This window comes from Aquarana catesbeiana, linkage group LG04 (genome assembly GCF_042186555.1).
Source record: "Aquarana catesbeiana isolate 2022-GZ linkage group LG04, ASM4218655v1, whole genome shotgun sequence".
NCBI lineage: Eukaryota > Metazoa > Chordata > Amphibia > Anura > Ranidae > Aquarana > Aquarana catesbeiana.
This window is the reverse complement of record NC_133327.1, coordinates 165,736,232-165,759,249: the sequence shown is the minus strand read 5'-3', so window position 1 is coordinate 165,759,249 and position 23,018 is coordinate 165,736,232. Positions and strand designations below refer to the sequence as shown.

At 40.7% G+C, this 23,018-nt stretch overlaps 1 protein-coding gene and 1 non-coding gene across 3 annotated transcripts in view; both read right to left on the bottom strand.

Moving 5' to 3' along the window:
- Positions 1 to 23,018, bottom strand: part of HPS3 (HPS3 biogenesis of lysosomal organelles complex 2 subunit 1) — a 76,096-nt gene that overhangs the window by 23,598 nt on the left and 29,480 nt on the right. Inside the window, exons 8-13 of one of the 2 annotated variants that reach the window (XM_073625915.1) lie at positions 20,206 to 20,360; positions 16,362 to 16,464; positions 14,053 to 14,234; positions 8,748 to 8,922; positions 8,150 to 8,380; positions 4,307 to 4,492 (exon numbers count right to left, since the gene is read on the bottom strand). In XM_073625915.1, the coding sequence (XP_073482016.1) occupies positions 4,307 to 4,492; positions 8,150 to 8,380; positions 8,748 to 8,922; positions 14,053 to 14,234; positions 16,362 to 16,464; positions 20,206 to 20,360 (1,032 nt within the window). Of the gene's footprint in view, positions 1 to 4,306; positions 4,493 to 8,149; positions 8,381 to 8,747; positions 8,923 to 14,052; positions 14,235 to 16,361; positions 16,468 to 20,205; positions 20,361 to 23,018 lie in introns of both variants that reach the window. The other variant, XM_073625914.1, reaches the window with a different exon arrangement.
- Positions 1,677 to 1,867, bottom strand: LOC141141786 (U2 spliceosomal RNA). The gene has a single exon (XR_012244231.1). It is a non-coding gene; the product is annotated as a U2 spliceosomal RNA (small nuclear RNA).

The window sequence follows — 23,018 nt, the reverse complement described above, 5'->3', positions numbered from 1 at the left end:
AGTCCATAAATTTCACTCACATCTCGCAACTTTATACAAGACAAACAATGAATTTAATCCTACAGAGGCTGAATCCTTCTTCTCAAAAATAACCTTACCTGAGTTATCTCAGAATCAAAAAAGCAGTTTGGATGAGCCTATAACTATAGATGAAGTTGCTAACGCCATAAAAGACCTAAAACTTAACAAAAGACCAGGCCCAGACGGCTACTCGGCTTTATACTATAAAACATTCTCAGAAATACTCTCTCCCATTCTCACTGAAACTTTTAACAAACTTCTAGATGGACATTCTTTTCGGCAAGAAACACTAATGGCAATTGTTTGTATGATCCCAAAACCCCTTTCTGATGATACTTCCTGTGTGAATTATCGGCCTATCTCTCTGTTAAACCTCGATATTAAATTATTAGCAAAAATAATAGCAAAACGCCTCAATAGCATTATAGGAAAATTAATACATAGAGATCAAGTAGGCTTCATGCCAAATAGACAGGCAGGCGATAATATACGCAGGGCAGTGTTATTGGCACATATTGCTAAAAAACGGAAGATCCCTTTATGTTTTCTATCTCTCGATATTAAGAGGGCATTTGACACAGTATCCTGGCAATATATGCAATATTCATTACAAAAATGGGGTTTTGGACCCCACTTTTTAACATGGATCAAAGCATTATATAATAAACCCAAAGCCTATATAAAATATGCTGGATACAAATCTGAAGCCTTTAATATCGAAAGAGGTACCCGACAGGGTTGCCCATTATCTCCCTTATTATTTGCCCTTATACTCGAACCCATGGCCCAATACATCAGAACAAACCAAATTATAACTGGCATTGAAGTAGGAGGTATTACACACAAATTATGTATATTTGCAGACGATATATTACTTTTTCTATCATCACCACAGGTCTCTGGTCCTAACTTAATACCAGCTCTTGATGGATTTGCAGCCCTATCCGGCCTTATGATTAATCCTAAGAAATGCCTAGTGCTTAATATTTCACTCACAAACATGGAATTGATCCCGGCTAGGGCTGCACTCCCATTCACATGGGCAGAAAAATCAATCCCATATCTTGGAATTCATTTAACAGCATCTCATTCTGACTTATTCTCAACCAATTATCCTCCTGTATTAAGACAGATCACAAATCTAATAAAACAATAGTCGCAACTTCCTTTATCCTGGATAGGGAAGATTAATGCAATCAAAATGACTATTCTACCCAAATTGCTTTATCTATTCAGAGTCCTCCCTATTCCAATTCCTTCCTATTTTTTGAGAATAGTACAAAAAAGAGCAACTTCGTTTATATGGGGCTCTTCTAAACCACGTATACCTATACACACACTACATCTTCCCAAAAATAAAGGAGGCCTGGGATACCCTAATTTTACTAACTACTACAGAGCAGCACATTTGGCCAGTCTGTCCAAATACCATGCAAAACAGGAAATCCCATTATGGGTATTTATAGAGGCTTCAGAAAATGACCCTCTATTAATATCAAATTTATTATGGCTTGATCCTAAAGACCGCTTTAAAATTCATAATCCCATAACTAAACACTTCTTATCTCTCTGGGATAAACTAAAAACCAAATATCAGTTACAATCTCCACACAATCCTCTCCTTTCTTTTATCAGAAATCCAGCCTTTTTTTTTTTTTTTGTGCACCGGTCCTGGAGGTACTGCAATACCAGGTCGATGCGTGGAGTGGACAGAGCAAGCTCTTCTTCCATCTCCCTGTTCTAAAAATCCATTTAATATATGGTCCCCAGATAGGGGACGTATCAGATATTAAACTGATAAGAACAGATACTACCATTGATCTTAGCCAAAAGGCCGAGAAGCGATGAAATCCAGCCTTTTATCCGGCATGGATCTACCCAAATTCTTTTAAAGCTTGGACAACATCAGGCATTCAGAAACTAAATGACTTCATAGCATCTAAATCATTCCTTTCATTCCCATCGCTTAGAGAAAAATATGATCTACCAAACTCTGAGATATTTAGATATCTCCAAATCAAAAATTTCTATACACCATTCCCAAAGGGGGATACATCATTATCCCAATTATCCATTTTTGAATCAATCTGTACAAAAGATCCATTTGCTAAAGGTACAATTTCATCACTTTATAATCAATTATATGGAGTAGCAAATCTTAATAGACCCTCTTACGTTCAGAGGTGGGAGGAGGACCTGGGACGAACTTTAGAAGACACGGACTGGTCTAACATATGGCTCACATCTAAGTCATCTTCACCCAACATCTTAGCACTGGAGACAAATTATAAAGTCCTAACTCGCTGGTACCTTGTACCCGCTAGAGTGGCAAAATATTCACCTAATACCTCAGCTCTTTGTTTTCGAGGATGCCCAGAAATAGGCACATATTTACACATATGGTGGACGTGCCCAGTAATCCAAACCTTCTGGAAGGAAGTCTTCGTGATTGCATCTAAAATATTTAAAAAAATAATACAACCAGATCCATATTTAACTTTACTTAATCTAAAACCGGAATGGTTAACACTCTCTCAATTCAAACTTATGATCCAACTAATAACGGCTGCAAAACAAACAGTGGCCAAGGCATGGAAATCTCCTACATTGGTACTAGCAGAAACAATTCACAGAATGAATAATACAATGTCCCATGCTAAGATGGTAGCCATCGATCAAAATCAAATTCCAAAATTTGAAAAACTTTGGCATCCTTGGATAAAACAACAGTTCCTGTCAAACTTCAATGACTCTGTCCTGTTGCCATGGTAACAGATTAAATGACTTACAGTGACACCCATTCTAAGGCTTCAAAGAGAACTAAAAAGAATAATAAACTGACGAGCGGGACAACCTTGTGGACCATACCTCTACCTTTCAACCCTTTTTCTTCTTTCTCTTTCCTTTTCTCCACCTTACGATTAAAGCTCATTATCAGAATTTATTTGACCTATATACACTCTACTTGTAAAAAATATGTATAGTAGGTATAAATCATTTAAATACCTACAAAAGTAACTAAGGAAATGATATATATCTTTAATTTAGGTTTACGTGAACCCAATGTTTAATATTTGAAATTTCATGATATTTACCTATATAAACCCTACTGTAAAACAATGAGCTTACTTTATAGATCCTTGTAAACTTACTTTATATATCTTTATAACATTGTATACTCAATAAACTTCTTTTGACAAGCAAGAATTAGTAGGCATTTTAATACACTTAAAATACAGCAATCAGCTGTTCCTATTAGAAGTACTGACCTGTCCTGAAACAATGATTCTGGGTTACTTTTGTTGGAATACAGAATTGTATTTTGTGCAACAACTACTTTACACCAGTATTTAATAGAGATATGTATATTCTTCAACCAGTGGATGGCTGTTTTATAACTTTGTAGCTGCATCTATGGGTAAACTATGTTTTTTCCTGAATAAAAAGTTTTCCGGTTTCCTGTCTGCAGTTAAGTAGCAGATAAAGTCCATTTATACTGTGCACTGTCTGTTCTGTAGAGCTATATACAGAATTTCTAACAACTTTTAATTCAAAAAGCCAGTCCCCATCCCTGGACCAAATCATGGCTACCACATACATTTGTTTATCCTTCTGTATTGCTGCAAATAAAAGTAAGTTCCCTGGCGACTGGTTCTTTAACAGAACTCCTAAATTCTAAGGCCCATATTTTGAAAGCAGTGGTGTGGCCTTACTACTGCTTTATCAAAAAGCACATTTATAAAGCACTAAGCAGAGTACACATTATAATGTGTGGACTGGTGTCTGTTTTGCCTGGCAGTGAGATGCACTGTTTCCGGGGCATTACAGTTTTCTATGTGCCCTGTTAAAACTGGCATTGACAAGGTGCAGAAAAATGCATCACTGCACATGGTGTGAAAGGTGAAAAAATGTGCACTACATTCAGACTCTGAAGCAAGCGGCACGCCATTTATTCAAATGAATGACAAAAAAAAAAAAAAAAAGGGGGGGGGGGCCTGGTCATCTTACCCATAAAAGTCAAGTGACCGGTCTCTTCTCCAATCATAGAATTCTCTTTGAAGTGTTATGCAGAAAGAACTCCATGGGATACTTTTTTCTACAGAATTACTGAACAGGAAGTCCTACGTGTGATTATGCATTTTCTACAATATAATCATCCATGACTGTTATTACAATGTTTTTTCCATAAATCTGTTTTTAGTTTTCCATTCTAAAGAGCGACCAAACACTATTACACTGAAGTCAATGAATAAGAAAAAAGTTACAATAATTACAACAATCACACCTTAAAAAATAACTCTGCTTCCTTCAGATTCATTTTACTGTTTTCATGAAAAGCCACTAAGGCAGCAATAAGAAGTCCAGGCAAGGTGTCTCTTAAATAAAATGCCATCTCTGTAGGAATGATCTCCTTGTTCTTACGTATCATTAGCAGGCGAGGCTCCTCCAAGAAACCATACAGCAGTAGAATCTGCAGGAGAATTTTTGAAAACTGATCAATAGATATACATAACTATGAATTTCCAAAAACTAAAAACCAAAACACACAAACTATGTGGTCTTCAAAAGATTTATATTAAAGACAGATGTAGTACCCTGCCAAAAGTTAGGCCAACGTTAGTTTTTGGCTTCACTGTACTCAGTGGAGTGGTAATCTGTTTTTTAGGTCAGATCAGGTTTTCCTAAGGTCAGTGGTCGATTGCTCCTGTCTGCTTCTGGAAGAAGCTTCCAGAACATAGAGTAGGAGGATTAACCATTGATTTATGAATATTTATCAGACCAGAACCAATAACTGGGAGGCAGCAGACAAGATGTGGCTGAGGAAGGTGATACATGTTTTGGAGGCCTGGGCAGTGTTCTTCCTATACAAGGAAGGCTTTTCTCCGGAGGCAGCTAGTGTGAGACAAGGAGTTGCAGTTTAGGTCTCAGCAGGTGCTGTGCTAAGGGGCCTGGAGAGGATTGCTAATGAATTTTTGCTGGAGGGCACTGTTCTGAAGTCCTGGTCTGGAGAAGAATCTTTTGACACCCTCACTGAAGAATGTTGTGTAAAATCTGAGTGGCAGCTCCTGGGACATTGTGAGCAAAACCTGGGTGTAGGACTTGCATATGTGTCTGCTACTATAAAAATCTGTGCCAAGAAGTCTGACCTCCTATTGATTCCGGATAGCGGTTTTGGCATCTCGTGTTGTCAGTGTACATTGAACTGTGTCTGTGGCAGGCAGACTCTGTACTGCTTAGGGGGAACCTGTCTATTTCCAGTGGCCCCTTCAGGGGATAGTGCTACACAGAGAAAAACATAGTACTGGAACCAGACTGTGTCCTGTACGAGCTGGTGCAGCGCACTGTGCCATACTGCCTCTAAGCCATTTTTAATCTGACCAATGATCCTGCACCGTGGCTGTCTGTGTAAAGCAAGTCACCTTGGCTACGCATCCTATGCTGCTGGTGGGTAGAGCCAATGTGCTCTCATTCATTGATTGACATAAGGAGTCTGGGTGTTTACATGAGCAATACTGTTGTTCATGGCTCTGCCAAAACTCTTAGCTCTTTTTTGCTCATCACGCATAGGGCAACTCATTCACTTGGGTTGCCAAAGAACCCCCTACACCTTTTTGGGTACTGGGTGTGTAGCATCGTAGCGCAGCAAAATGTGTATCTAGTAGCTGCATTTGGTGTGCCATTAAAAAAGAATGGCACCCAAACAGAGGTTGCAAAGGGATTTTAGCCCGATCCTGCCCAGGATTCTGATGCGCAAACGTATGAACAGGCCCTTAGACCTATCCACGCAATTAGTTAGCCAGGATTGCTGAGACAATTTGTGCAGTAAACTGCAGTGATTTCAACAACAGGAATTGTTTGCACTCCAGAGTTATTTTTTTTGAAGATGCATTGCATAATGTTAGCTAAACCATAAATTATATGAATTATGTATGCAGATAATTCTATTACTGACCAATTCTGCTTTTATGGGAGCTTGGAATTAAGTTTTTCTTATCCTGAAAAATGTGACACATTAAAGAGCATTGAAATATTAACAAAAACTTATGTACTGAATGATACTCATCTGTAGTTTGTAAAAATACAAATAGATTGAGATCTTGTATGCTGAGAAGAGAGTACTTCTCCCCTCAAAAAATTGGGCAGTCCTTTCTGCAATGGACTGACCCCAACGCTCAATCTACTCAATACATTACTGAACATCATCACCAAAGGCACAGAAAGCAGTACATGAACCCAGTGATTCTGGAGACACTGCTAAAAACATGCACAAGTGTTCTACACTAGTCTTTTTCAAACAGGGTACCAAGGCACCCTGAGATGCCTTAAGGTTTCTTAAGGGGTGTCTTGGCAAAATGCCTAAAAATTGCCCAATAATTGTATACAAGCCAGCGGTTGGATAAAGCCTGACTAGGTTACAAAAGCCACATGTATTCATTGTGCACCATTACAACCTTCTAGTCGCCAGCATCCAATGGGGTCACTTAAGCTGAGTGACCTAAGCTTAAAAATATGAGCATTCTTATGGAAAGAGTTACAACTAGCACTGAGCCCTATCCCCTCTCCATTCTGCAGCACCATGTCTTCTTACCTCTCCTGTTTAGTGCACACAAGAGTCTCGACTTGCCACCTGCTCTTCAGGGCACAGACAGTAAGAACTGTTAGCTTGTGTTGTGAATGATTGTGGCTGAACAAGAGTGCTTTTATTCGGAAAAACACAAGATGATGACAGCACACATTGGCTACTACACTTGTCCAAGAGAAACTAGTTAAAAGCTAGTGTGTGCTGTTGTCAGTTTGTGTTTTTTTTTGTGAATAAAAGTGCTCTACTCTAGCTGCGATCATTTAAAATCACAAGCTGACAGTTTTCACACTCCCTGTGCCCTTAATAGCTGACTGTGGGTAGCAAGTCTTGACTGATGAAGAGTCAGCACAGCAGAGCAGAGCAATGGTTCGTGTGGCAGCTTAGGAGGAGGGGGGCAGGAGTTGCGCGGGCTCTGTATGCACTGCCTGTAATGCCTCCCCTCCTCCTGAGCAATTAGTCAGAACTCCATCTCTTTTGGCAAGTGTGGATTTATACCTAGGCAGATGGGCGAGCGGTTCGGGCCAGGCACAAGTTCGGCCTGAACATCACCCATTTGGGTTTTTCTGCAAAACACCCAAATTTCCTGTGCGCTCAGCGGGATGTTTGCCCGCAGAGTGCACAGCCAATAGGTTGTTAAGGAGCGGGACCAGGAAGCCGGCTGCTGCGTCCTTTGCAACGGATAAGTCATCAGCTGTCAGCGGCCTTCCCCGCCGAAAGCTGAATGAAAAAAAAAAAAACACTGCAGTTTTTCCCAGCAATGGAAAATTACCTGTCAGTAGCCTCTGGAGTGCTTCGGAGGCAAGAGAGATTGAGACATGTCTACATCTACCCTTAAAGATCAAGTGCACAGGGTAGGGAAGAGAACCAGGAGTTTATTGGGTGTAAAAGGTCAGTCTCACTTTTGGGTAAACTGAACTTTTTATCTAATGCATTGGGATTGGTCCACTAAAGGAATAAAGACTGTTCACTTAGCAAAGTGAATGTTTACTGAGCTTATTAAATAAAATGAAGCTGTGTTTACTTTAACTATTTGGTCATTTGAAAGAAAATAAAAACCCATTTGTTTAAAGTGGTAGTAAACCACGGCTGTTTTTTGAAAAAAAAGGTAAGGCAATTGGAATGAAGCCTTCCAGCAGAACACGGTCACCGCTGACATCTTCCCCCAGTCTTTCTTCTGGTTTCGTGCGCACAAAGCTCTGTAGGTCCAGCAAGGGGTATGCCTTCAGAGCGCATGCACCGGTGAGGCAACTGGCTGCATCCAGGGTGAATATCTCCTAAACGGTGCAGTTTAGGCGACATTCATTTTACCTAGACGTAAGCCTTACTATAGACTTGCCTGTAGGTAAAAATCACCAAGCGGGCTTTACTAGCGCTTTAACTGTCCTTGACTAGGGTAGGGGAACACAGCTTCATCCTATTTGCAAATCTAATGCAAGATTCACTTTGCGTAGCCCCATTGTTTTTCAGAACCCAGCTAGTCATGAAATAACAATTATACAAGCTTGAAGCTGTTTCACCAACATTTTGTCACTTTTGACGTCTCACCTCTGGATGACGCTGCATCTCTGCTTCATACTTCTGAAGATCATGCATTTTCAGTGCCATGGTCGCCTTTGTAAGAGAGATTATAGCTGAAGATGCCACAGACTCTAATTTTTCCAAGAAATCTATCGCTTTAACTGGACACACATTAACCATGCAAGGACTGGATAACACATTAGGCAACTGCTGTGGTTCTGTAGCTTTAAATATCTGCAATACTCTCAAGGCCGCTTCCTTAAAACAGAATAAAGAACAAACAATTTTAGATCCGTAAACCCCAAACAATCTCAGCAGTAAACTTTACAAACAAATTTTACAGAATGGCCTGCAACAAAAATTTCCCCTCCTGCGCTCCTTCAAGTTGTTGCACACAAAATGACTATATACACTGTAGATGTACATGCAGTGTACAGTCAATGAGTCAGTGGTAAAGTAATCTTAACCTTCCCTAAATTCCTTGATATGCAAAATAAGTATAGACATTTTAATCATGTGTTACTGATTACAGCACCTATCGTTTTCACAAATTGATTTCTTTTAAATTGTTTTACAATCCGGTTAAACTTTACTGATAGCAATGCATTAACAAAAAGATGTATACTTCACTCAGTTGTTCCTCCAGCTCTTCACAAAGAGAATGTTTGAGGTAGAACATGAAGCCTTTCCCATACTCCTGAGGAAAATCTTTGGAAAGAACGCGATCTATTACATCAGACACCGATAGACCGGACATTTTGTAGTAAGGAAGTGCCAGATGGGATTTCTTGGTGTCCAATCTGAAGGTCGAGATAGTTACAGGTAAAAAAAAAAAAAAAAAAAAATCCTAAATTGTATTTAGCATTTTTATACAATTTTTAGGGCTAAGACTAAATTGAACTCATGGCAACCGTCCCCATCTCTTTCTGTTCTCTACAGACATTTAGTTAAGCTAGTCATACACTAAGAATTTCGGGCGGTTCCTAATGAAAGTCAAAATTTAGTTAGTGGGTGGCCCGGTCATCTGCCTCCCATCTGACATCCCTTAATTGAAAAAGTGAAGGAGCTGTATGGAAAATTGTCAGATGAAAAGAGGCTGCATCCAATCAGAGATAGCCACTGTTTAGGTATTTAAACAAGCGGGGTTGGCTGTCAAAACACAATTGTTCATGGTGGGAGATTCATCCATCAATGCTGTAATCTGTGGATGGAGGAATCGATTATTTTTTCATTCAGCCTGCAGGCTAAACAAACATAAATCGGTCAGTATATGGCCAGCTTTGGAGAGAGACCATATGCAAACAATTAGGATCTGCTTCTTTGGCAAATTAAATTATTTACTAGTAGATGATCATCCACCATCTTGAAAAACCCAGTGCTAATGTTTGCCACAGTAAAAACTGCTATATTACAGTATGTGTACAAAATGTCACCATATGGGTATAAATGTTTATGCTACAAATGCTGACCATACCATATATCATCACTTTAGGATACTGTAATAGCAGCCATATCTGTGAAGACTAAAAATCAGTAAAGACTTGCTATTAATCCCCATATATGCCACATCATTTTTTTTTTTTTAAACCAAAAAGTCTTAAGGCATATCAAAAACCAACAAAAATGTAATAGCTTAGCAGCTAACCTGTCCTTAGATGTTGTGGCTGCATTAGCTTTCTTTTTTTCAGGTTTCCTTCCCTTTTTTTTCACCTGGTAAGTCAGCCAATTACTACCATTCTGGGCAAACACGCTTTATTTAAGGTGGAGCCGAATTGTTACCCCAGACCACAAACAGCTTCCCCTCTCTCAATATGTCCATTGAATAGCATGGCATTGATTTGTAGCTCACAGAAGACAGCCGGGAAGTTGGAATTTCCAAGGGCATAATATTTCCTGAAGGATCATTAAGAATTTTTCTGAAAATGTAAGTAGCCAAAAAACAAAGAAAAAAATCTGATGCAGCCACTACATTGAACGACTAGGAAACTGCAATATATGAGGGGTCTTTCAAAAAGTTTCTGCACTTTTATATCTTCGCTGGAAAAGGTGAGGGTGGGAGGAGAAGTAATTGGTCGTGTCTGAGAGTGTCATGTGACTAGTCTGCCTGGCAGTTAAGGAGAGTTGTCACGCTGTGGTGAAGATGGCTGTGAAACTTTGATACTATGTTAGTAATTAATTCCTACGGGTCTATTTTAAACAAAGGGAAATTTTCTCAATACTCAATGTTCATTAGCAGTCATGCAGGTTTAAACTCTCATAAGTGGGTTGCTTGCCATGTTAATTCAGTGTCTTTTTCCATTTGCCTTCCCCAAGTATTTTCTAACTGCACTAATAACTATACCAAAAGTATGATTTACAGGAAGCTTGATTTTTATTTTTTTTCCATCTAATTGCTGCTACTTACAACTAATTCAAAATTGCTTTACCTGCAAATTTTGCACAACAAATGATATAACTCAGTGCCCATAACAGCTTAATATTATCTTTATAAAGATATTAGGGGAACATCTTATGAATCATTAGCTATACTGGGTATAGGCTATAATTTACCTATATACTTTATGTAAGAGCTATATAATCCAAATCACTGTCTTTTGATAGATAATCGAATGTTCTGCTTTTGTTGCGATGCGATTAACACAATGCAATACGCATCCTTTGGCACCTATGAGAGGCTACAAAAGACTGGTGTCCCTCATGCGAATGGCAATCTTTAATATGTATTTGCACTAACGCACAGGCACTTCTTTTGGCACAAATGCTCCCCCTAATGAAGACGTAAAATCACAGGTAAACACGTTATTAGAAGAACGGCTGCACATCCAAAGGTTCCAAAAATGCCTTTATTTAAAAATCACACTGATAACACCATGGACACCAAAAAAGCAGTCACGTACACGCATTTAACACAAACACCTTGTGCTTAATCACTACAATGACTATCCTGGCTGACAAAGCTTATATAAGACCGCCTTTGCATCAACAGGTGCTTATTGGGTGGCCATAATCAGCAGCAGCTACACATCATGATCAATGATTTACAACAAATCACTACAATAAAAATCAACTCTATCCTCCCAACAATCATTATATATAAATATAGATACATATATAATAACGATGAAAGCAGAATAAATATCCATATATTCGCACAAACAAATAAGGGAGACCCCAGCAACACCAATGTATTGAATATTAAAAACACTAAAGGGGATCCCGCTCCACACATAAAGTCACTAACACTTTACATTTGACATTTATACACATGTGTCAAAAAAACACCAAAAAAGATGCGGGGGGGGGGGGAAGAACATAAAAACAAAGGAAAAAAGGAAGAACTACGAGACGCCTCCGTGATCACTTCCAGGAACATGTCTACAGTGTGGAGCAAAATCTATCCACCATGTGGCATTTCAATGTTTGCCACAATGGGGACAAAACAGCAATGCGGGTACAGGTCATAGAAAAAATTAGGCTCCCCAAAAGAGGGGGCGATGCCTTATGGACTTTGTGTCAGAGGGAAGTATTCTGGATCTTTGATTTACAGACTTGGATTTCCGGAGGCTTAAACTTTGAATGGGACGTCAGTCACTTTTTAATGAATATATCCAGTAGCACCTCCGTCCACCAAAATGTTGGGAAGTGTATTGGAGGGTTCTGTATGGTGTATGGTGGTTATTACCACTTTTTCCTTGCTTGTCTATACATGTGATCACTCTTAAGACACCGCCGTACATGGTTCTGCTACTTAGGGATTTGTGTACTTAGCATAGCTATATCTTGATTTATGTACCCATTAGGATAATATGGAATGAACCTTCAAGGTATTTACAAGGGTCGACATACTGGTCTATAAAAATTATCTCTTATGATTTTTGATATATAGGGCTTTGTGCATATATCTCTTTCTTCTATGTAACACACAGGTTTTTTTGATATTACAAGTTTATTGTAGCACACACCCCAAGTTGTGTTTTTTCCAGCTGCCAGTATTTATATGTGGTTATCTAAGAAGTCGGCATGCCCTTTAAAACATTGTTGGTGTGTTTGAACCATTAGCGAGTTTCCATACATAGTAGTACATTGCTGGCCTATATGTACAGAATTTTATATTCTTGATTCAAATTATTTTCACACATATAGGTTTTTTTATATATTTTTCGAAATTGTTTAGCATTTAATTTGTGTTCATGAGGTGTTTGTTTTTGTTTTTACATAACTCTCATGGAACTTTTTTTCCCTTTTGTTTTTATATGCTCTTTCCTCCCCCCCATCTTTTTTTGATAAATGTATATAAAGATCGAATGTAAAGTGTTAGTGACTTTATGTGTGGAGCAGGATCCCCATTAGTGTTTTTAATATTCAATACATTTGATGTTGCTGGGGTGTCCCTTATTTATTTGTGCATACATGTGTACATTTATTCTGCTTTTGTTATTATACACGTATCTATATTTATATATAATGATTGTTGAGGATAGAGTTGTCTTTTAGTTTAGTGATTTATGCAAATCATTGATAATGATGTGTAGCTGCTGCTGATTATTAGCACACAATAAGCACCTGTTGATGCAAGGGTGGTCTTGTATAAGCTTTGCCAGCCAGGATAGTCATTGTAATGATTAGTTGTTTGTGTGAAACGCATCTACGGGAGTGCTTTATTGGTGTCCCTGGTGTTATCACGATGATTTCAAATAAAGGCATTCTGGAACCTTTGTATGTGCAACCGTCTTTTCTTCAATTATACTACAGAGGCAGGCCGGGGCGAGCACTATCAGGTCCCAATAGAGGCATTACATACACCTAGAGCAGCGGATCCTTCTTTCCTTGAAACATTTTAGACCCCTTTCACACCGAGCCGCCTATAGCGTCGGCGGTAAAACGCTGCTATTTTTAGGTGCATTTTACCGTCGGTTTTGCGGCGCATTTTACCCCCGCTAGCGGCCGAGAAAGTGTTAAAACCGCCCGCAATGCTTCGCAATAGTGGCGTTTTTCCGGCGGTATCCCAGCGCTGCCCCATTGATTTTAATGGGGAGCAGCGGTGGAGGAACGGTAAACACACTGCTCCTTCACCGCTCCAAAGAAGCTGCTGGCAGGACTTTTCCTGACGTCCTGCCAGCGCAGCGCTCCGGTGTGAAAGCCCTCGGGCTTTCACACTGGAAACAATGGAGCAGCTGTTTGAGGGCGGATTGCAGGCGCTATTTTTAACGCTATAGCGCCTGCAAAACGCCCTCGGTGTGAAAGGGGTCTTAAGGTGGTTTTTGGTTGCTGGTAAATTTAGGTTAGAAGATGACAGGAAAAGCTAAGAAAGCAGAGTCTATTGAAGAAAAGTATTTTGATGTAAAATATAACAGCAAGATAGTAATTTAGAACAAAATTAAGTCAAAAGACAGTGATTGAAAGCGCTTTGGAAAATTGTATAGGTAAGGGAGCGCTCATAGCAGGTATAGCTAATGGAATATACAATTTTCTCTTAATATCTTTTTATAATAATATTGAAGAGTTATGGTCTCTGAATAACATCTTCTAAGCCTACATTCACAGTTGTGTGGGTGGAAACCGCTGCAGGACCCGCACTTCATCCCGCAGCTGCAACCACCTGCACACAAAACGTGGGACCCACAGGCAGGTGCCATTAATCTTAACAGCATGCCGCCCGCACTGGATGTCGCACCTGCATGGGGAAACGCCCTGTAGTGTGGCTACCGTGCGAGTTGCGATTTCTGAAAAGGTGCAAGGTCCTTTTCCCTGCTTTTTGCAAGGCACAGCAACCCATTTCAATGAATAGGCTGCCATGACCATGCAAAAGCAGCTCGCACAGCATGCAAAAGGGATGAACGTAGCCTAAGTTAATAAAAGTATTTTTTTTTTTTTCTTTAAAAAAAGAGTATTCATGTATTTTAATGAGAATTTACTGAAGGATCACCAACCTGCTGAAACAGTCCCCTAAGTGGGCACAACTCTCTCTGAATGCTGCCTCCAGCTCTTCTTTATCTGCCAAGGTTACCATGTCTGGATTCATTAGTGCAGATCTCAGCAACAGGTGCGCCTCACTGAGAAGATGGATACTGCCCTGAGTCTTCACAGTGTCATATCTCTTACTGTATTCCACCTAGTGAAAGGTAAAAAGATGGAAATAGCTAAAAAAAAAAAAATAATAATATTGAATTACTTTAGTTGCTACAGTTTAAATCATTGCCTAATTCGACAAACCATGTTTTGGACCCCTGTACTGAATATCTATAGTAATCTATAGTAATCAGCAGAACACCACTCAATTGTTTTTGAGTTGTGGGGGGTGGGAGGGGACTTGTACAATCTTTTGCATTACTTAGTAGTTTGTGAATCTAAAGGTTTGTGAGTCTAGGTTGTACATTGATTGTGCAATCGAGATGTAATAAGTGGCCAGCTTTACTCTCTTCCTTGTCTGGCTGGGCCCAAGCATTCTTGCAGTATTTCCTAACAGTCAGACTAAAGTCGCGTACACACGAGCGGAATGTCCGACAGAAAAAGTCAGACGGAAGATTTTCATCGTATATTCCAATCGTGTGTATGCCTCATCGGACTGCTTTTTTCAAAAATTCTGATGGACCTAGCAATAGAACATGTTCTAAATATTTCCGACGGAACCAATTCCTATCGGGAAAACTGTTCATCTGTATGCTGTTCCGATGGACCAAAAACGACGCATGCTCTGAAGCAAGTACGAGACGGAAGCTATTGGCTACTGGCTATTGAACTTCTTTTCTAGTCCTGTCGTACGTGCTGTACGTCACCGCGTTCTTGACGGTTGGACTTTGGTCGGACTTTGGTTTGACCGTGTGAAGGCATGACCGCTTGAATGGAATTCCGTCGGAGAAACCTTCGGAGTTTATTCCGACGGCAAAAACGGCCGTGTGTACAGGGCATTATGGAGTCTTATTTGCAACTCTATATCAAAGTTAAAGCTGTGTGCTTCATTGAATTTTAAGAGATGAAACTGTGACAACTTTTGCAGGATGACTTGGGAAGCAAGGCTCTCAGCAGAGCCAAGCATCTCCCCAGCAGTATAATGAAGAAAAATACAGATTCAGCAGGGGTTTGGGCTCAGCAAACATTTTAAAGATAACACATAAAAAAAGTTTTGTTGGCATTGAAACCTTGTTACTTCAGATTTTATAAGTTTTGCTACCTTTTTTGAAACTCAAATAGCACTAATGCCACGTACACACGAGCGGACTTTACGGCAGACTTTGCCGGAAGGAACGGGATTTCGTCGGACAATTCGATCGTGTGTGGGCTCCAGCTGACTTTGTTTACTCAAAAGTTGGATGGACTTAGATTTGGAACATGTTTCAAATCTATCCGACGGACTGGAGTCCAGTCGAAAAGTCTGCTCGTCTGTATGCTAGTTCGACAGACAAAAAGTCACGCTAGGGCAGCTATTGGCTACTGGCTATGAACTTCCTTGTTTTAGTCCGGTCATACGTCCTCACGTATGAATTCGACGGACTTTTGCTGGTCGTGTGTAGGCAAGTCCGTTCATTCAGAAAGTCCGTCGTAAAGTCTGTCGAAAAGTCCGCCGGGCAAAGTCTGCCGTAAAGTCCGCTCGTGTGTACGTGGCATAAAGGGAAACTTGCATTAAAAGGAATAAGCAATTTCATTTCTTTAAATGCAGTTTTCTGGCTGTCCTAATGACTGAAAGAATTTAATACTTACTAAGTAAATGAATGTATCACTAAAGGCAATTTCTTTTCGTTTTGGATAGAGTGGACGTGTCAGTTTTTATTGCGGTCTGTGCCCCCGTTAAAAGGAGACTCACCCTCTCTATTCCTATGGTCCTGTTTACCATAATCATTGAAAGTAAAAAGAAAATACCAAATTTAGGGGGACATCTTCCAATGGGGACACTGGTTCTGGTGACCTGGGGGTCCTCAAGGAATTCCCTCAATTTGCAGGGATTTCCTCTAATTTCCTGTTTGACTATGGGACAGGAAGTGAAGGGAAATCTCCGCAGTGGGACACAAATGGCAAAAAAAAAAAAAAAAATAAAGAATTTGACACCAGTTTGAGATGCTGCTGAGATCATTCAGAATGTATTGATAGCAGAATTTTACCTGATTCATACTACTTGCACATTCCGGTTGACTTATATGGAGAGAGGAGCAGTTGTCATGAGAACAAACGCATTTGACTTTGGGCCTAAAACTGGAGGAGAATGCCCTTCTAGTATACTGCGTTGTTTAGAAAAAGTAAATACCATTTCTCTGTAGAGCTGGATAGGTGGTGTAGTGCTCACAATGTAGAGATTCCAGCCATGTTCTGTTTCTGATGAAACTTTGGTCTTTGTACTTCCTGACTTTCTGCTACAATGTAAAAAAAATAGGTAAATATAAAGAAGAATATGAAGAAAAACTAAAATTATACATTGCTAGACATTTAGACCCCTTACACACGCTACGGACTCAGTTTTGATCATCAGGGGGATCTGTCCCATTAGAGCAGAGCAGGCGGATGACATGTCTGTGTCTGCTCACTTTCTGCAGTGTGGACATGGACAGAGCCCACTGCGCTCTATTGGCGGCCGGATGCAAACTGAGTCCACTGCCACTTTGAAGAAAAGTATAAATACTATAATTCTATATATTCTTATTCTCAGAGGCGTTTCTGGATGTATAGCAATGTGTTTGTGTTATATGTCAGTGTCCTCTCTCCTAGAGGGTAGGGTGTATAGGAGATATGTTTCTGTACTTTGTCCAAGGCTGCATTTCCAACTTACTTTTAGGAATTCATTTCTTAGTAGAAATTGAAGAATCCTTCGTCCATACCATGCTTCCAGAAAAGGTTGTTTGTTTATTTGTTCAGAAAGATAAGCAAAGACAAGACTGACATCGGTAACATATGGCATGGTGATGGTCTCAGGTGGAGGAGGAGACATCTTGATGTTACATTCTCCAAAGAGTAGGGTTACTTCCCATCTCTTCAACCCTACTCTATTCTTCCCTACCATAACTCTCGTGCACTCTAAGGCCTCTTTCACACGGGGCAGATCAGTCATGATCCGCCCCGTGAACATCCGCTTGCTCAGCGGGGATAGCTCCGCCGATCCCCGCTGAGCAGGAAGATGACAGGTGCATCGCTGCACACTGTGCAGCGACGGACCTGTCAGAGCGCCGCTCTCCCCTATGGGGGGATCGGATGATGACGGTCCGTAGTGTCCGTCGTCATCCGATCCGATCACGGAGGAAAAAGTAGGTTTTTCCTCCGTTACACTTTTCGGATCGGAGCGGGTCGGATGTCAGCGGACATGTCACCGCTGACATCCGACGCTCCATAGGGATGACTGTATGTCCGTTTTTCATCCGAAAACGGATGGATGAAAAACGGACATACGGATCATCCGTGTGAAAGAGGCCTTATACTGTTTCATAATGTTATGTCAGCATATCCTAGAATAACACCCATTCTTACATGGCTTCAGTCTATAGATACAGTTGTATAACTCCACCCATTGTCCTGACATAGCAACTCAAAATAGAAATATCTACCCAGCAAAACCACTCCTCTCTGTCCTCTGTCCTGTAACCTTCAGAGACCATCACAAATTACATATAACATATTTTTTCAGAAACTTTTATCACTTAAAATAATAATAAACTTAAAATCTTCTAACACACTTTACACCTGAATGCCCTGCAATCTGCCTGCACAGAGGAGAATGGATCCCTTCTGTTTGTTCTTAGTGGAGCAGATCAGATCAGAGGTAGGCGGGGGTAATCTGGTCCATAGGGGTGAATAGACTGTCTGATCAGGTCCACCTGAAAAACTGACAGGCGGACCTGATCGGAACAGTCATTTGAAAGGGGCTTTAAGCTGGGTAAACACGATCCGAATATTGGCTGGTTCAAGCAGGAACCGGCTGTCATTCAGACAGTGTGTACAGCTGCCTGTCTGACAGAAGCCGGTCTCACGCCTGGCTTCTGTCGAACTTTATTGCTAGAAAACAGCATCCGACCAGCAGCCAATCAGCTACCAATAACTGCAAGCCCTGATCAGTGTTTTCGTGTGGGGAAGTAGTTGCCCTTGTCAGAATATTACTTAGTTAGTAAGATGACCAATTTTTTTTTTTTTTTTTTAATTCAGCCCGCTGGGTTAAACTTAATGTGTGTACCCAGCATTAATTACAATGCAGACTCCTCAATTCCTCTAACAAAATTGCATTCTTTGCTCAACATAGGCTCATTTACCTTTTTACTGAAGACTGTAGATGAAGATGTAGAGGTTTTGCATGTGTTTACCTTGTGATTACCAATATGCTCTCATGCTTAGAGCCCTTTTACACTAACAGCGCAGCCACGTTAGCGCTTTTAACCCCTGCTAAAGAAAGGGTTAAGAGCGCCTGTGTAGCGCCGCTGCCGATGCGCCTGGAAAAGCAATGCAATAATTTCAATGGGCAGGGGCCGTAGAGGAGCGGTGTATACACTGTTCCTCCACCGTCCCAAAAGATGCTGCTAGCCTTTTTTTTTCTTTTAATGTTCTGCCAGCACAGCGCCCCAGTATGAAAGCACTCAGGCTTTCACATTGGGGTGGCAGGGGAGGCGCTTTACAGACGCTAATTTTAGCCCTTTAGCGCCTAAAAAATTCCTCCAGTTTGAAAGGGGTCTTAGTCTCAATTCTCCACATGAACTGTAATTCTACAGGAGCTAGACACTAATTTTTTTTGCACTGTAAACAGTTACCCAGCAAATTACAAAGGCTGTTGGTGCTGGTACAAAACTGCAGCAGATAATAAAGCATATAGCTATGTAACTATTATATTAAAATTAAAAACAGTACCACCATGTCTGGATGAGAAGGGGTTAAATGCTTTCAGGAGGCTCGCCGGTCACACATGGATAGAGATCATTCCAAAACGTGTAGGGAATAGTATTGTCTTGATGGAAGAAAGTGGGGTTATGGACTGCCTCTTGCTTCTGACGTGAGGTGAGGTACTGTCAGAATCCAGAGGAATACCGTGTGAGCAGGGAGACACTGGCTAGCTGCAATGATGGCTGGAACTCTCCTCTGTAATCCAACAGCGTTGTGCCAAGTCATTTAGGATGTAGTGTGTCTGCCACCGCTGGAGGATGGAGCCGGGGAAGCCGAATGTAGCCACTTGAGCCGGGCGCGCAAGATGACATCAGCGCTATTCCGGAAGCAGGAACCCTGGGTGTAGCGGCGGACCACAAGCTAAAAAGGTTGCCGTAGCTTACATGTTTTGCGCGCATGCACTTTATCAGACATGTAAGCTAAGGTGAAAAACCTTGAAGGTTTACAACCCCATTAAAGCGGAGTGCCATCCAAAAGGTCAAGATCTGCTCGTTTGCCTCTTCCCCCCCTTCTGCTGCCACATATGGCACCTTTCGGGGGGCGGGCGGGTACCTGGTTTTGACAGGAACCTACACCCATTTCTGGTTGACTTTGTTGCGGCAAACTCAGCAAGACGTTCGTCCCCCCTCCTCCTGCCCCCGCCGCTGAGCCATTCACAAAGCGCATTCGCAGTAGGCAACTGCTGGTTGCCCTTAGTCGAGATGGCAGCGGCAGCATCTGAGAGCTGATTGAAAAATTGGCTTGGGTAAAAGACACCACTGAATTCGTGGTAAAAGCCAAAAGCCAGCAGCTACAGTATTTTTTTCTGAAGGAGCCTGGAGCTCCGCTTTAAGCCATTGTTTACAGAACTGAATGAGCCATCAGATCAACCATTTATACCTTATCGATGCCTTACAGATTGTTTTCTTCAGAAAGCAACCACCATCTAAGAAGAAAAGCCTGTGCCATGCTCTCTGTATAGAAGCAGTGGTCTCTCTGCAGGGTACTAATATGACCTATTCTGAGATACCTATTATACACTTATTATACACTGGGAAAAGGAATGAAGGAATGGCTATAATATATATATATATATATATATATATATATATATATATATATATATATATATATATATCTATATATAGATAGAGATTTATACATATACATACACACACAGACTAATAAAGTTGTTGTATTGTGAAACTACAATTATTAAAATAAATAAATGGAAAAAAAGTAAGCTTTAAACTTACGATAATCTCTTTGAATTCTTCCCCTTCTCTGGCACATCTTCAAGATCTGCCTTTGTCAAGATAACTATATAGTTGTTAAAGTGCTGAATGCCTTTCAGTCCGATAAAGAGCTGCATTCTTAGTGTGCAAACATCCATAGAGACAGGTGGGCAAGTCTGGGAACACAACAGTGACTACATTATCAGTCTTTGTGGAATGATGACAGAAATGCAGATACAGTGCCTTGCAAAAGTATTCACCCCCCTTAGCATTTTTTGTGTTTTGTTGCCTCACAACCTGAAATGAACATGGATTGTTTGAGGATTGGCATCATTTAAATTTACAGAACATGCCCACAACTTAAGATTTTTTTTTTTATTGTGAAGCAAACAAATAAGACAAAATAACAGAAAAAGTAAATGTGCATAACTATTCACCCTCCTAAAGTCAATACTTTGTAGAGCCACCTTTTGCGGCTATCACAGCTCCAAGTGGCTTTGGATAAGTCTCTATGAGCTTGCCACATCTTACCACTTGGATTTTTGCCCATTCCTCCTTGCAAAACTGCTCCAGCTCCTTCAAGTTGGATGGTTTGCACTTGTGAACAGCAATCTTTAAGTCTGACCACAGATTTTCTATTGGATTGAGGTCTGGGCTTTGACTAGGCCATTCCAACACATTTACATGTTTCTCCTTAAACCACTCAAGTGTTGCTTTAGCAGTGTGTTTGGGGTCATTGTTCTGCTGGAAGGTGAACCTCCGTCCTAGCCCCAAATCACACGCAGAGTGGTACAGGTTTTGCTCAAGAAGATCCCTGTATTTAGCACCATCCATCTTTCCCTCAACTCTGACCAGTTTCCCATTCCCGACTGCTGAAAAACATCCCCACAGCATGATGCTGCCACCACCATGTTTCACTGTGGGGATGGTGTTCTTTGGGTGATGTGATGTGTTGGGTTTGCGGCAGACATAGCGTTTTCTTTGATGGCCAAAAAGTTAAATTTTAGTCTCATCAGACCAGAGTACCTTCCTCCATACATTTTGGGAATCTGCCACATGCCTTTTCGCAAACTCAAAATTGTGCCATTTTGTTTTTTGCTGATAGTAATGGCTTTCTTCTGGCCACTCTGCCATAAAGCCCAACTCTATGGAGAATGCGGCTTATTGTCGTTCTATGTACAGATACTCCAGTCTCTGCTGTGGAACTCTGCAGCGCCTCCAGGGTTACTTTAGATCTCTGTGCTGCCTCTCTGATTAATGCCCTCCTTGCCCTGTCCATGAGTTTTGGTGTGCGGCCGTCTCTTGGCAGGTTTGCTGTTGTGCCATGTTCTATTTGGTTCTGATAAATTTGATGGTGCTGCTGGGGATCATCAAAGATTTGGCTATTTTTTTATAACCTAACCCTGACTTGTACTTTTCAACAACATTGTCCCTTACTTGTTTGGCGAGTTCCTAGGTCTTCATGGCAGTGTTTGGTTAGTGGTGCCTCTTGCTTAGGTGTTGCAGCCTCTGGGGCCTTTCAAAAAGGTGTATATATATATATATATATATATATATATATATATATATATATATATATATATATATATATATATATATATATATATATATATATATATATATATATATATATATATATCACAGATCATGTGACACTTAGATTGCACACAGGTGGACATCATTTCACGAATTACGTGACTTCTGAAGGTAATTGGTTGCACCAGAGCTTTTTATGACCTTCATAATAAAGGGGGTGAATACATACGCACATGCCAATTATCAGTTTTTTATTTCTGAAAAATAGTTTTATGTATGTATTTTTCTAATTTTAAGTCACCAACTTAGACTACTGTGTTCTGATCCATCACATATAACTCAGATTAAAAAATAACATTGAACTAAAGGCTGTAATGTAACAAAATAGGTAAAAAGCCAATGGGGGTGAATACTTTTGCAAGGCACTGTATTTTAAACCACCTCTCCTCAAAGTACACTGCTACAAAACAATATATTGAAAATAAAAATCGGTCTATAACATTTTAGATTGTGGCAATAGCCAACAGCTGTCCTGGGTACGCCATATCTCAACTTAAAACGTTTGTTAACCTAAAAAAAAATAAAATAAAAATGATCCTGTTTCCTTAAAGCATGTTATACAGCACCACGCTTGTGCTGTGTAATTTGGCCCCCTGTATCATCTTAAATACCTGGCTGATCCTGCCTGGTTCTGCCCTCCCCCTGTAAACTGACCACAGTTTATCATGGCTGCTGAGCCCTGACACCGTGGTCAGTTTATGTGCCTCCATCATCCACAGCTCTCCTCTGTCCTCTTCCCCCTCCCCTCCCTGCCTGTCAGCTCTGTGTCAGGGCCTGCCCCTCCCCTCCTGCTGAAATAACTATTATTAGGCACTCATCTGCCTTCCCGAATGCAATGTCTCTAGTGCATCTGTTTTATTTAAAAAGATGCCGTTCTATACTGTATTTCCTAGCACCACTCATGTGATCATTCGCCTCTCTCATCCTCCCGACTGATGTCAGCGGATGATTCTCTGCCCCTCTCACTGTACCTGTTCGATCGGGAGAGGGAGCAGCAGCCGGTCACGTGAGCGCCGAGCAGCGCAAGGAAATACAGTATAGAAAACGCATTCAAAGAGATAACCAGTCAGATTCTAGCTTGAGATCTAACCTGCGCTAAAGATCCAGTATGTCACTGGATCACAGCAAGCTTTCAAAGTGAGAGGTAACATGAACAGGGGAACAAGTGTCAATAAAACACAATTTTTGCTAGAAAAACTATGAGGGGCTCAGCAAAAAAAGATCAATTGAGATGTGTC